At 44.6% G+C, this 13,131-nt stretch overlaps 1 protein-coding gene across 12 annotated transcripts in view; it reads left to right on the forward strand.

The window, feature by feature from the left end:
* LOC101076136 (teneurin-2) overlaps nt 1-13,131 on the forward strand; it is a 189,023-nt gene that overhangs the window by 150,931 nt on the left and 24,961 nt on the right. For 10 of the 12 annotated variants that reach the window (XM_029847155.1, XM_029847145.1, XM_029847144.1 and 7 more), the window contains 11 exons: nt 405-605; nt 2,143-2,328; nt 3,417-3,443; nt 7,206-7,352; nt 7,442-7,652; nt 8,455-8,574; nt 9,698-9,959; nt 10,210-10,477; nt 11,839-11,982; nt 12,380-12,629; nt 12,999-13,019. In XM_029847155.1, the coding sequence (XP_029703015.1) occupies nt 405-605; nt 2,143-2,328; nt 3,417-3,443; nt 7,206-7,352; nt 7,442-7,652; nt 8,455-8,574; nt 9,698-9,959; nt 10,210-10,477; nt 11,839-11,982; nt 12,380-12,629; nt 12,999-13,019 (1,837 nt within the window). The remainder of the gene's footprint in view (nt 1-404; nt 606-2,142; nt 2,329-3,416; nt 3,444-7,205; nt 7,353-7,441; nt 7,653-8,454; nt 8,575-9,697; nt 9,960-10,209; nt 10,478-11,838; nt 11,983-12,379; nt 12,630-12,998; nt 13,020-13,131) is intronic. The other 2 variants (XM_029847147.1, XM_029847153.1) reach the window with 1 other exon arrangement.

Genomic DNA, 13,131 nt, shown 5'->3' on the forward strand with positions numbered 1-13,131 from the left:
AGATTCTCCCCCCTCGTATTAGCACATCCACACACACGCGCTAATGCATACACAAGTGCTTACGCTGAAAAATGTGTCAGTGAGGCTCAGTGTTCCTGCAGACTGGAGCACATTTGCTACGCCACCCTAATTACAGACTCAGCTATTCATTATTGTGTGCTTCAATTGCTTTAGCGATACGTCCGCTTATATCTTTTTCTCTGATTTCATTATCTTTGTAAGGACAGAAAGGGTGAAAATGTGTCCTGCGTGGTGTCTCCTTTCGTTTAACACTCATAATATCTAATTTGCTTCTAACCTCAGCTCTAATTTGACATTTTCCAGCTTTGTGGGAGTGGGGGTGCTTTCCCTTTTTAATTAAAATGGATTGTCTTTTCATATGGTGTACCTCTTGTTTAATGCAGTGGATTGTCTGGATCCCACGTGTTCTAACAATGGCATCTGTGTGAACGGGGAGTGCCACTGCAAGCCAGGCTGGGGGGGGCTCCACTGTGAGCTGCCCAGGGCCCAGTGCCCAGAACAATGCCACGGTCACGGCGCCTTTATTCCAGAGACTGGGCTGTGCAGCTGTGATCCCAACTGGATGGGACCCGACTGCTCCATGGGTGAGTCTGGGTTCAAGCCCGGTACAACTGTCATACACCCAGTATTGTAAATAAAAACAACAACAAAGGACAAACATGGCAGATCTTGTCAAATATAACCCTGACAGTGAGACAAATGGCCTATTATGGCCATCCTTCTGTATATGAAGTCGTGTGTGGTGTTGTACAATTATGAGGCTATCAGTCAAAATGCAAAATGAGCACAACAAGGCACTTTTATTTATACAGCAAATTTCATTAGCTGTACATTGAGTAATGACATATAAGACTATAATGAATAAAATGCAGCAGTGACAAATGAGCAACAAAGCCCCATTTTAATAAATAAAAATGTAAAAAAAAAAGAATGACCTCCCAAAAACAACACCAACAAACAAATTGCCTGAACCCACATTAATTAAAAAGTTTTGTCAAGAAAAAGAGTTTCAGTTTAACATTTAAACGCTACATTTTGCTGCAGTGAAAGAGTGACGCCAGAGTAAAACTCGTTATTGGGCAGCCACCAAGAAAGTACCTGTACACTGAATTAACAAGCAGAAAGGCACCTAGCAGAGTGAATTCCTCCGCCACACACAGGGAATTTGTCCCACCAGCTAAAATAAATACAAATCTTGGGTAAAAGCAATTATTCAGGCCCCAGTTATGTCTTTATTTAAAAATTATTTGCAGCTCATCACTTAAAAAACAAACACCATCTTCTAATTTGTCTTTTAGCAAGGTTACCTTCAATGGTTATTATTTTAGTTTAATTAATAGTAATCTAATGACATTAAATGGGTTCCATGTTGGCCAGAGGGCAAAGCAAAAGGATTTTGCTACCGGAGATTCAATAATGTTCCTGAAATCCCAAATTTCCACGTGAAACATCACCCAAATAAACTTCCTGATTGTTGGAAGTGTGTTGATGTTTTGCTTGGTCACCCACAACACCTCAGAGATGGAGAAACGTCTGTCTGTGGGTAGTAGAGGAACTTAATTCAGGGAAACAGGAGTCAATTTGTGTCCTTGAAGTAGTTAAGAACAGAAAAACGCTATTCCATCAAAGACAGGGAGTCTTTGACAGTAAGCTGGCTCTTTCAAAGTACGACTGTGAGGGAGCGAGATGCAAAGATGCACCGTGCCTGCCTCTCTGCATGTACCAGCATACACCGTGAGCCAGAGTTCTAGCATGTATCAAAGAACCTTCATTTAAAAGAAAAAGAAAACTCCCCAAAGCGGGAGCCTGTGCATCCTCTACAGTCTACATGAAAGGCAAAATATACATTCAGCGTACCTTCTTCTCAAGGTTTAAACTTCTCCATGTAACTGCGCTCAAAGATCAAATTTCTGCATGTATATGTTTTGGTGTGAAGCCACAAATGCTACATGAGTACAACGTTGGAGTCCTAGAGAAAGTCCAAGGTAGTTTTCTATGTCAACTGGACAGTCCAGTTGACATAGAAAACTACCTTGGATACAATGACCTGGACGATTGAGAATCTACACAGACACCTAGAGAAAGTCTTGTGACCGGAGATTTTTTCCTGCCTGTTTTCAGAGGTGTGCTCGGTTGACTGTGGCACTCACGGAGTGTGTATGGGCGGAGCCTGCCGCTGCGAGGAGGGCTGGACAGGAGCGGGCTGCGACCAGCGCGTGTGCAACCCTCTCTGCATCAAACACGGGACTTGCAAGGATGGCAAGTGCCAGTGTCATCAAGGCTGGAACGGGGAACACTGCACTATCGGTCAGCATCTCTGTGTATCTGTTTGTGTACGTGCGAGCGTGTCTGATGTGTGCCCGCTTATCAACTACGTGGGTGAGCAGAGGCACCCAGTCAGACCTGACTGTGACAGCTACTTTGCACTTCACTCAGGGAATTTAGAAATGAGAAACGGCTGAGAAAAGCAGATCATAAGGGATTTGCAAGGGAGTGCTGGAGAGACGGAAGGATTGAAAGGGAGTGTGTGAGCATAAGGATCAAGTTAACCTCTGTCACTGTGGTACCGAGAGCACATGGAGGAACTAAAGCCTTTAGCTATTGAACCTGATCTCATGGCTAGATCTTTAGGTGTTAAGACAGCGACACTCTGTAGACCAGGAACAACTGCAGCACAATCAGACAGGCTCCCAATATTCCAGTTACCTCCTGCCATAGCTCGCTGCCCACCCACTGGGACACTGTTGAACAGGTAGTAAAACATTCATCCAGTGATTGGACGGCCGGTGGTTTGATTTGTAGCCTCTGCATTCAAAATGTCCACCCTTGTTTGAACAAGGCTGTGTCCATGGTTACCGGCTGCTGATGAGTAGGTCAGGCTCCAAGCAAGGTGGACATTCTGTGTGTGTGTGTGTGTGTGTGTGTCTGTGTGTGTGTGTGTGTGTCTGTGTGTGTGTTTCCTGTGGATCCATCACTGCCTCATATCAACATCACTGTCACTTTGATTGGATGAGTGCCAGATACCTTTGATTCGCCCACAGTGTTCTCTTTTTTTCTTGTTCCCCAAATCACTAAACCCTGAGATGATAATAATGTGAAGCACACACGTGGTACAATGTATGTACAGGAAGAGAAATTCATGGAGAAATAAGGGGTTTGTGATCCTAATTTTCCAATCAGAAAGTAGGGCAGCCTTGGCTGCAGCGTCAGCCTTTGATGAAAGAAGCGTCAAGCGCCAGCTTGGCTCAAAGCACACTTCACGAGTACCCGACACTCTTAGTATTAGCTTATCTCAGCTTGCCTGTTGTTCATTTCAGTTTTGCATGATGTTGCTTGCATTTAAATAAAAGTACTCTCCCCATCTCTTACCTTTTGCACGTTTTCTCCCACTGCAGACCATGGGAGCATGGTTGACAAAGCAGGTACCGTATCTGACTCTGGTGTTTTGTTTCCTAGCCTGTGGTGGTAGAAGCTAGCTGTTGCATCTGTGGGTTTTGGCCTGGCTTAGCTCTGTAGACTCTGTGGTGCGCTCTGTCTGTAGATTAGGGTGCCTCAATGATAAGTCCCTACGTGTAGCCCACTCTCATTTACAGCAGTGTGCTACGGCAGGGGCTAGCTGTCATTGAGCGTAGCTGTGTGGTGGGGTACCGTAGAGCCTAGTTTGGTATCAGCAGTGTTGAGGGGCTGTGCTGTAAAAGTGTGGATGTGCATGCGCGTGAGTGTTTTCTCCATTTTCCCCTGTGTAGCAACACAAACACATATCTTTGCTTATGAATTCCAGTCATACATTGCATAAACCCGCAAAGAAAAATTGATGAAAGCCACAAAGAACTTTTGAGGTAATTGCTGAATTTCATAGGCCACTGGTGCGAGGCCTTAATGTGGTGTCAAGAAATACAGCAGCGTCGGGCGCGTGTTTACTTAGGGTATTTGTGGCTATAGCCGTCGCCATGGTACAATGGACTTTGGATTCATTTTCTGTGGTGCTGTGCGTGAAAGCTTCTGCCCCCTGCCTAGATTGTTAAATAAGTTATCTTATGCAGACATCTAAATGATAAAAATAATCGTTAGTGATCAAGGTTAAGACATAGAGACCAGCAGAAAACGGGCTGTCTTGACTGAGTTGTCTCACATGCACAGTAAGAGTACATAATAGATATTCCTGCACCTGAACCTCTGTCGAAGCGGCACTGATTGCCTGACAGTGCAAGTCCCTGGAGCATCGTTGAGAGTGTCCTCTCACCCTCTATACTTAATGGAATAGCTCTCATTGTTTTATAAAGAGGCAGCCCAGAGGAAAAGGTAAATCGCAGGGTTAAGGAGGGAGTAAGACAGAGAGGCAAAGTAAAGAAGAGGATGGTGCCAAAGGGAAACAGAGAGAGGGCAAAAAACATGTGGGATAAAGGAGCAATGTAGGTTTTTAGATAGCTCAGGAAGAATAGAAGTAGGTATCAGAGAGAGCGGATATATGTATCAGATCTATAATCAGCGATCATAGATTGATGCCTGTGACCTTTGCTGCTCGACCTTTAGAGTAGAAAGAGTTGAAAACCGGAAAATGAAGAGAAAGCTGAACTTTTTTAGGGTAAAGTCTCAACTGATCTATTCTCATTCTTTCTGTCACTCGCTTCTTTTCCACATACTCCTCTGAGTTTTAAACACTATTCTTGTCTAGCCACATAGTGTGAGTGTGCGTGTGTGTGTGTGTGTGTGTGTGTGTGTGTGTGTGTGTGTGTGTGTGTGTGTGTGTCTGTGTGTGTGTGTGTGTGCGTGTGTGCGTGTACAAGCACGCGCTGACCCATAACCCAAGGCAATTTCTTCTCCTTTTTAAGGGTTTTCATCAGGGCCCAGCCATATTAGTGAGGAGGGTTGGCTTAATAGTTTCTGAAATCCCACTTTATTTTAGTTAGTATGATGGCGTATTGACTAGGCCCTGGCATTAAAGAGAGGGGAGCCTTATGCCGGCCTACCCAAGCGAGAAGATCAATGCCCCGTATGGATTGTCCTGTCCGGTTGCTTCATAAGTATTTGGCAACTGCATTTAACAGCCAATCACTGCTAACTGCCTTTATTCCCTAAGTTCAGTTCTTTGGAACAATCTATTCCAACTGAAAAAAGGAATAATTATTATTAAAAAATCTGTGTATTTGGCTCCTCTGGTTGTGCTTAAAAGTGGCCTTCTGTGCCCCTCCCTCCCAAACCTCCACTTCAAATGAGACGGTACACTGTCTCTTTCAAAGTCTTTTGTTGACTTACTTTCGTCGCCTGGTGCTCAAGACATATGATAGAATGCCAATTGGGGTGATACGCCTGTTAATTTAGCTGCTGCCACCGATTAGATTGCACTATTTGTATTCATAATGCATAGCTTTATTGATGTGGCGATTTGTTAGAGGGCAAAATCTTACAGCGCAACTTGAGTGAAAATATGTTCATTAATCTAGCGAGCAGAGCTCTATGAAAAGCATTTCATATTAATAATGTCTTAGTGGGTTATTCTGTCCTTCCTCACTCCTCACACGACAAGCTAATGGCAGGTCATATTTCCAGGGTGCATCGCTTCAAGTTGGTGCGATGGGGGGCTGGGAGAAGTGCCTTTCCGTGTGTTGTTTTATCAGTCAGCCCTGTCTTTGCCTCCATCTCCCGTGGGGAGACTTAAAAGTGTTGCATCCTCCCTCATTTATTACAGAGGAAATCATTGTGACAAGTTTGTTTGGGGCTCTTTGTGCGGTTGAAAGAAACATTGTCATTGTGTGTCATTGTGCCCTCTTTTGTCTCGGCCCCTGATAGATTATAGTGTGGCAGACCCATCTTGATTTGAGCTAGGTCTTCAGAGCGAAGTGGGGGGGAGTATGACAGGCCAGGAATTTAAAGGCTTTTGAAGTCATTCATAAAGAACGTGGTCAGAGCATGAGTGTAATTGATCAAATGATAGTCGGAATGTCAATGGAAATACTTGGATTTTGTTTGGACCTACAAAAAATTATCTTTAAATTGCTGTATCTGCCAATTTCAACTTCTTGGAGCATGTTTGAGGAATAAAGAAACTACATTTGGCAAGGCACAAACTGTGGAGGGGTGTTTCTGAGTCACTCCAGTCGTGAATCTCGGGGCAGTTTCCCATGACAGGGTCTCTCAGGGCAAATTGGACCTCTAGATGAACAGCCAAGCAAACGGTTGCCCCAGGAGACCCAACCAAAAGGCACAATAATGAATCAGTGAACTCTACTTGGGGCAGAACCCTAAAAAGGGGAATAGTGTGGAGAAGGGGTTAGCTGGTGAGGAGCACCTTGGCTGGAGCTTCAGCACTTTACATATGTCAATAAGAACAAGGTAGGAATTCCCTACATCACATCATTTCAGTGCAGGCGAGTTAAACCGTCCTGAGAAACTGAAAATTAAATGATAGGTTCCTTTTTATAGTTTTTTCTGAGAACGTAGGGAAGACAAACGAGCGCTAAATCCAACCTAACATTGAAAGGACAACTAAAATTACATTGACCTTCCTGTCAGACGTCAGTCTTTATTTTTAAGTGGTAGCAGTTTTTAACTGTTAAGATCTCGTTTCGGCCTCAATAACTGCAAATTTCCTTTTCCGGTGCCTCTTAAATGCCTCCAATTTTTTTGGCCTTTAATTCAGTCTTTTTTGAGTGGCCTCGCTTTACTAGTTAGAGAACTTTGTTGTCTCCAGGGCCCCAGATTCTGAGTTAAAGTGAACTATTCACTCACACGCACGCACACACACACACACACACACACACACACACACACACACACACACACACATGCACACACCATTGAACATAATCTCATTCCCTCATGAGAAAGCAATACTCTCAGGCAATCAGAATCCCATTACCTACACTGAATTATAAGTAATAAGTAAGAGAGAGAATGATGATTGGTTGGGGCTCCATTAAACATTTCGGCCATACTGCACTGCGCTGTTCAGAAGGTGTCCATGATAATTGATGCGCTGATTTCAATAGATTATTAAGCAGTCAATACCCACAGTGTGCTACCATGTGTTGAGTATTTGGAGTCAGAATACCTGGTGTATTATGGCCGTATCAACGTGTGTATGTGTGAGCGACAGTCTGTGTTTCACAAACAGCACACTTTTTCTCCCTGAGCGATTTCTCACCTCTCTCCCCCCTCTTGTCCACCTGTCTTCCCCCTCGCAGACGGTTGTCCTAACTTTTGTAACGGGAACGGCCAGTGCACCATGGGCCAGCAGAGTTGGCACTGTGAGTGTCAGACCGGCTGGAGGGGCCCCGGCTGCAGCGTGGCCATGGAGACGTCTTGTGCTGACAACAAGGACAACGAAGGAGGTAAACATGGAAATGTAATTATTACAATGAATAAATTGTCAGGAATGCCTGCTAACATTTGTTCATTCTGCTCTGGTCCTGTCCCTTAGATGGACTAACTGACTGCATGGATCCAGACTGCTGCATCCAGAGTCCGTGCCAGAACAGCCCGCTGTGTCGGGGCTCCCGGGACCCACTTCAGGTCATTCAGCAGAGCTCTCTGTCCCAGCACCGTGTCCGCTCCTTTTACGACCGTGTCAAAATGCTCGTGGGCCGTGAAAGCACCCACATCCTACCTGGAGAGAGCCCCTTCAACTCCAGGTATGTCAATTACAGGTCACTTACGCCACATATAACGGCACACTAGAGATCACACATTTTAGACTGTTGTTTAAAAAAAAGCGGATGGTTGACACTGCTCCACAATAAAAGGTCTTTATTCAAACTAATTTATGGTAATGTTCATGCACGTATAACCATGTGACCTGCAACCAATGCCAGGCCATTATACCATTAAATGTGTTTTCCCAAGCAAAATGGTCCTTGTGCCCTAACTGTTGCTCCCCACTAGCTTGCACGCTGTCCCTGATTACCACGGTGATATTCAGTTTGACATTTGTGCGAATAAACATTGGCTATGGAAAATAATCTTAGTCACACAAATATCACAGTGTTAAACAAATGCCATGATGAACGCAGGAGGGGCCAAGGGTCCCTGTGTGTGTATGAGGGTGTGTGTGTGTGTGTGTGTGTGTGTCTGTCAGTAGCACGGGCTGACATCAGCTATTTCAAAGGAAATAACTCATCAGAACGACGATATCAGAATGATGATATTTGAATGATGATGTTTGAACAATATCCCATGAGTATCCATTTGAGAGGGCACAGTGACACACACACGCACGCACACACACGTCTAAATTTTCACCCTTTGTTTACATGATTGGCATGATCTGGTGTGGATAGCTAATTAATGAGTGTTTGAGGAGCAGACTAATGAAGGAACAGGGCAGACGGGAGGAGTGAAAGAACGAGTGATTCATCAAACCATATGATTGATGGTTTGCAAGGTGGCATTGAAAGCCGACCGCTTCCTCACTCAGTCTCCTCTGTCTTCCCACAGTTTGGCATCTCTAATCCGGGGTCAGGTGTTGACTACAGATGGAACCCCTCTGGTGGGGGTGAACGTGTCTTTTGTCAACTATCCTCACTATGGATACACGCTGACGCGGCAGGATGGAATGTATGTACAACAGTTACTCTGCAACTACCTCACCATACAAGGTTGATTAGATTAGATTAGATTAGATTAGATTAGATTAGATTAGATTAGATTAGATTAGATTAGATTAGATTAGATTCGATTAGATTAGATTAGATTCAGGGGGTTCAATAAGAAAGTTGTTTTTTCTGAAACTACATGAAAGAATGTGTTTATTTATTATTTTATATTGTAACATTTTAATTGAGCCTTTTTTGCCTAAACTTTTCTGCGGTCATGTGAAACAGACATGTGAAAGTAACTAAGGACAATTTGAAGAACTTGGAGCCAAAACCACCCTGAAATGTGGATTTAATCCTTTGCTTTAATAACCACTTCCATCCACATTTGATTAACTCTTCTGACACATCTTCCTATTACTTCAGCAGGACTTCCAGCTTCTGGGGGAGTTTCAGACCGCTTTAATTTGACTTTTCCTTCCAACCCCTCCCTCCTTACAAATTATATGGAATTTAAGTGTGGCTAACAACGCTGTTTCTGAGTTTGACTGACCTCCACTCATTAAAACACACAGTTCCTTTGTTTCCTTATGTCAGGTTCTGTACCCTTTTCTTTAACAGCGCAAATTGCCCTGGAAACATCCGAACACCTTGTAACATTTAAATGATCTTGTTTTCTAGGGGCAGTTCTGGTTTCACCAAACTGTGGCTTGAATAAAAATGTTCTGTTGTCGGTATTTAACCTCATTTAGTTTTCTCCACTAAATGCCATTTTCTTTCAGCTTTTTGAGGTGCTGCCAGCCAGGCTCTCGGAACTTTTATCTGATCCTTAACCATGAATATCTGAAGCTGAAATGTTCAAACAGAACCTCCCCTGATTCACAATGTTGTTCTAACAATAACTCTTCAAATTCCAGGTGTTGTTTGTCCAGATGTTATTCATGAAATGTATCTTTGTACAGTTTGTTCTCCACTACTCAAATAATTAAAGCAAAAAAATTTATTCCAGGGGCTTTTCTCTTGTGAATCATTCCAAAAGCATTGGGGTGAATATTATATTAGAAGAAAGGCTGAAAGTGTAAACAGCCACCACCTCACTCCCCATTTGTACTTCATTCCCATCCTCTTCTCGCAAACGTCTCCAGGTTTGACCTGATAGCTAACGGCGGTGCGTCACTGACACTGCGGTTCGAGCGCGCCCCTTTCCTGAGCCAGGAGCGCACCGTGTGGTTGCCGTGGAGCCAGTTTTATGCTATGGACACTCTGGTGCTTAAGACAGAAGAGAACACAATCCCGGGCTGTGACCTGAGCGGCTTCGTCAGGCCTGACCCTCTTGTGATTGCATCCCCTCTCTCCTCCTTCTTCAGCTCCAAGCCAGGGGAGAAACCCATCATACCGGAGACACAGGTGCAGTACCACTGACCTCTGGCTGCGGGCTAATCTTCCTTCTGGTTCATGCACTCTGCCCCACACTGTTCCATTTTGCTTCCATAGCCCCCCCCCCTTTAGTCCCTCTTCCTCTATTCTTTTGTTTCCCCCATTTTTTCCCCCTCTTTTGTCCTTCAGCCGTCAGTGGAAGCGTGACCCCCATTACTTCTTCTCACTGTAATCCTCCCTAATCCTGTTCTCCTGTCATCTTCTCTCTTTTGTCTTCCAGGTGCTGCACGAGCAGATCGAGGTGCCGGGCACAAGCCTGAAGCTGTGCTACCTAAGCTCCAGGACACAGGGATACCGTTCCCTGCTTAAGGTGACCATGACTCCAGCTGTGTTATCCATGGGCCTGCTAAAGGTTCACCTGATGGTAGCAGTGGAGGGCCACCTCTTCCAGAAATGGTTCCACGCCTCACCCAATTTGGCCTACACTTACATCTGGGATAAAACCGACGCATATGGACAGAGGGTGTACGGGCTTTCCGAGGCTGTCGGTGAGTGGGAGTGATGAGGAGACGAGAGCGCATGTGTCATTTTTCTTTAGTGTGGCAGCTGCTCAACTATCATCTGCTCTGCTCTTTCTACTCTTTTTGTCCATCAAAAATGTAATCTCTCTCAATCATCCACTAAAACACAATGTCGCCCTGTGGCAAATATCAAAATACTGTCTTTAACATTTGTTTTTCACATTGTGTGGCTTCAGACACTGTGTGCAAATTGCTGTGGTTTCAAACATGGTCGCTGTGACAGCTGCTTTAACGGGGTACTACAGTACTTGCAGCGGAATAAGAAACCGCTTGATTCCAAAAACAAGAGGTCGAAATGAGCCGAGATGAGTTGAGTAGATACCCCGCCGTGGAGAATTTAACTTTCCTGGTGAGCCTGCTCCGGCTGTGACAGAAGAATGGAGTAATAATTAGGGTGCCTGGAGAAGAACTAAGCCTGACAGCGTAGGCACAGTTAAACGCATTTTTGTGCATACGTCTATTTTTCATTGTGGTTTAGGCAACCAGCCGTGGCTGCGGTGAAGGGTTATTAGCCATCAGGGTGAGTTAGCAGTAGGTTACTGGAGCAGCAAACAGGAGTCCAGGAGGGCCAGAGCTATTACAGTCTGCTGTCACAGTCACTCACAGGCGCCATCAGCCAAACACTGCTGTCAGGCCACCGACGCAGCGGTCGTCCATGACTACAGCGCCACTAAATTCATGGGGGACATACTGTTTGGGAAAATCATATCTACAGCATATACATGCTTTGTGATTAGGTTATGTTTTGATAACTGTCAATGCTGTTGCAGGTGTATTGCATTACTGTTGGCTCTGGGGTTGAAAAGGTGCTGGCGGCAGTAATCCCAATGACTCAAGACTGAGCCAATGTGTTAGAACACTTTCCTTTGAACAGACAGGAGAGCCACAGCAGTCGTTCACACATTCGCGCACAAGCGTTCCTATTATATCTGCCTCGGTTTTAACTCATTTTCCTCCCTGACTTCCTTCTTCTAACAATATCAACTGAGACTCCTTCGGTTCTCGTGCATTCTTGTGGAAGCGTGTCATTTCCACCAGCAAAATTTACACTTGTAAACCTGTGCCACCTGTAGGTTTAAAGGTCCACACACAGCTTGCCCAATTAACAAGGTTTTTAATTAATTTAGCAGCACGTGAGAGGTGCAAGAGCAGATTTTTTTTGGCAAAGGTGCTAACTAACTTCTCTGTGTATCACACATTTAATGACTTGGATGAAGTTCCTAAGGTGATGCTCTGATGAAGTTTCACAAAGCCTCTTTTTCTGCATTTTGTAGTTGTTTTTTGCAACTCTGTCTCACTTTTTATATCCCACCTCTTTGAACGCATAGTGTCGGTTGGTTACGAGTATGAATCCTGTGCCAGCCTCATCCTGTGGGAGAAGAGGACAGCCATTCTGCAAGGCTATGAACTTGATCCCACCAGCTTGGGCGGATGGTCACTGGACAAGCATCATATACTGAACCCACGCAGTGGTATGTTCAAATAGACTTTTCTGAAACATCAGTCACAGCCACCGGCACGGAAGGATGGGGGACAGGGCATTGGAGACAGGAGTGTATGTGAAACTGAATCTGATTTAAGATCTGAACTGCAGTGGTAGATTGCGTGTCCTGAATCTTGCATCCTTCTCACTAGCGATAGCTAGCTTATATAGAAAAAGTCTTATATTTTAATCAAGTTTCCTACTATGTAGACCAGTGTAAAACCAGTTTCTAACACTAAACCATTGTAACTTTAACGTGAGATGTGATTTTACTTTAAGAGAAGCAGTGGACACCCTGACTTAAGCCTGTGGTGGACAGATCTAAAGCTAAAATAGTGTTGCCATCCCCTTTAAATCCACGTCTGGTTCTCATCTGTTGTGGACAGGCATCCTTCACAAAGGCAGTGGTGAGAACATCTTTGTGACAGAACAGCCCCCGGTAATCACCAGCATCATGGGAAATGGTCGGCGGCGCAGTATCTCCTGCCCCAGCTGTAACGGCTTGGCAGACGGCAACAAACTGCTCGCGCCAGTTGCTTTAGCAATGGGCATCGATGGCAGCCTCTATGTCGGAGACCTCAACTTTGTACGGAGGGTGTATCCATCTATGAACACGACTGCCATCCTGGAACTAAGGTAAAACACACAGCTGTGCCTGACTTTTGAAAGAATCGGAGCAGAGAGAAACAATGAAATAGAAAGATGCTTTTATTGGGGGAAGCTACTATCTGGTGAGCTAAAAGATAAAAGAAGAAAGGGTGGAAATGCTGGGTGATTTCTGCACGTGAAATGTGAAGATTGCAACATCCCATAAAAGAGAAAGCCTCAGGCGAGTCACAAGGGATGGCAAGCCAGAGGCAGGACTATAAACTGGCCTGGATGTTGTTTCTCCAGGGTGCTTCTACCCACGGTTCAACTTTGTTGGGCACACCAAAGTTTCTTTTGTGCTGCTCTCCTGTGTGAATTAACACTTGTTTTGCTTTTATCCCATTTTCTCCTTTGAAGGAACAAAGATTTTAGACACAGGTAAGATCTATATGATGATGAAACAAAGTGTTTTCCCCCTCACATTCAACATTTGCAATCTCAAAAGATGCGATCATATCAGTGAATACGATTTCTGTATTCCCGTTCGCAG

This window comes from Takifugu rubripes, chromosome 14 (assembly GCF_901000725.2).
Source record: "Takifugu rubripes chromosome 14, fTakRub1.2, whole genome shotgun sequence".
In the NCBI taxonomy this organism is placed as follows: domain Eukaryota; kingdom Metazoa; phylum Chordata; class Actinopteri; order Tetraodontiformes; family Tetraodontidae; genus Takifugu; species Takifugu rubripes.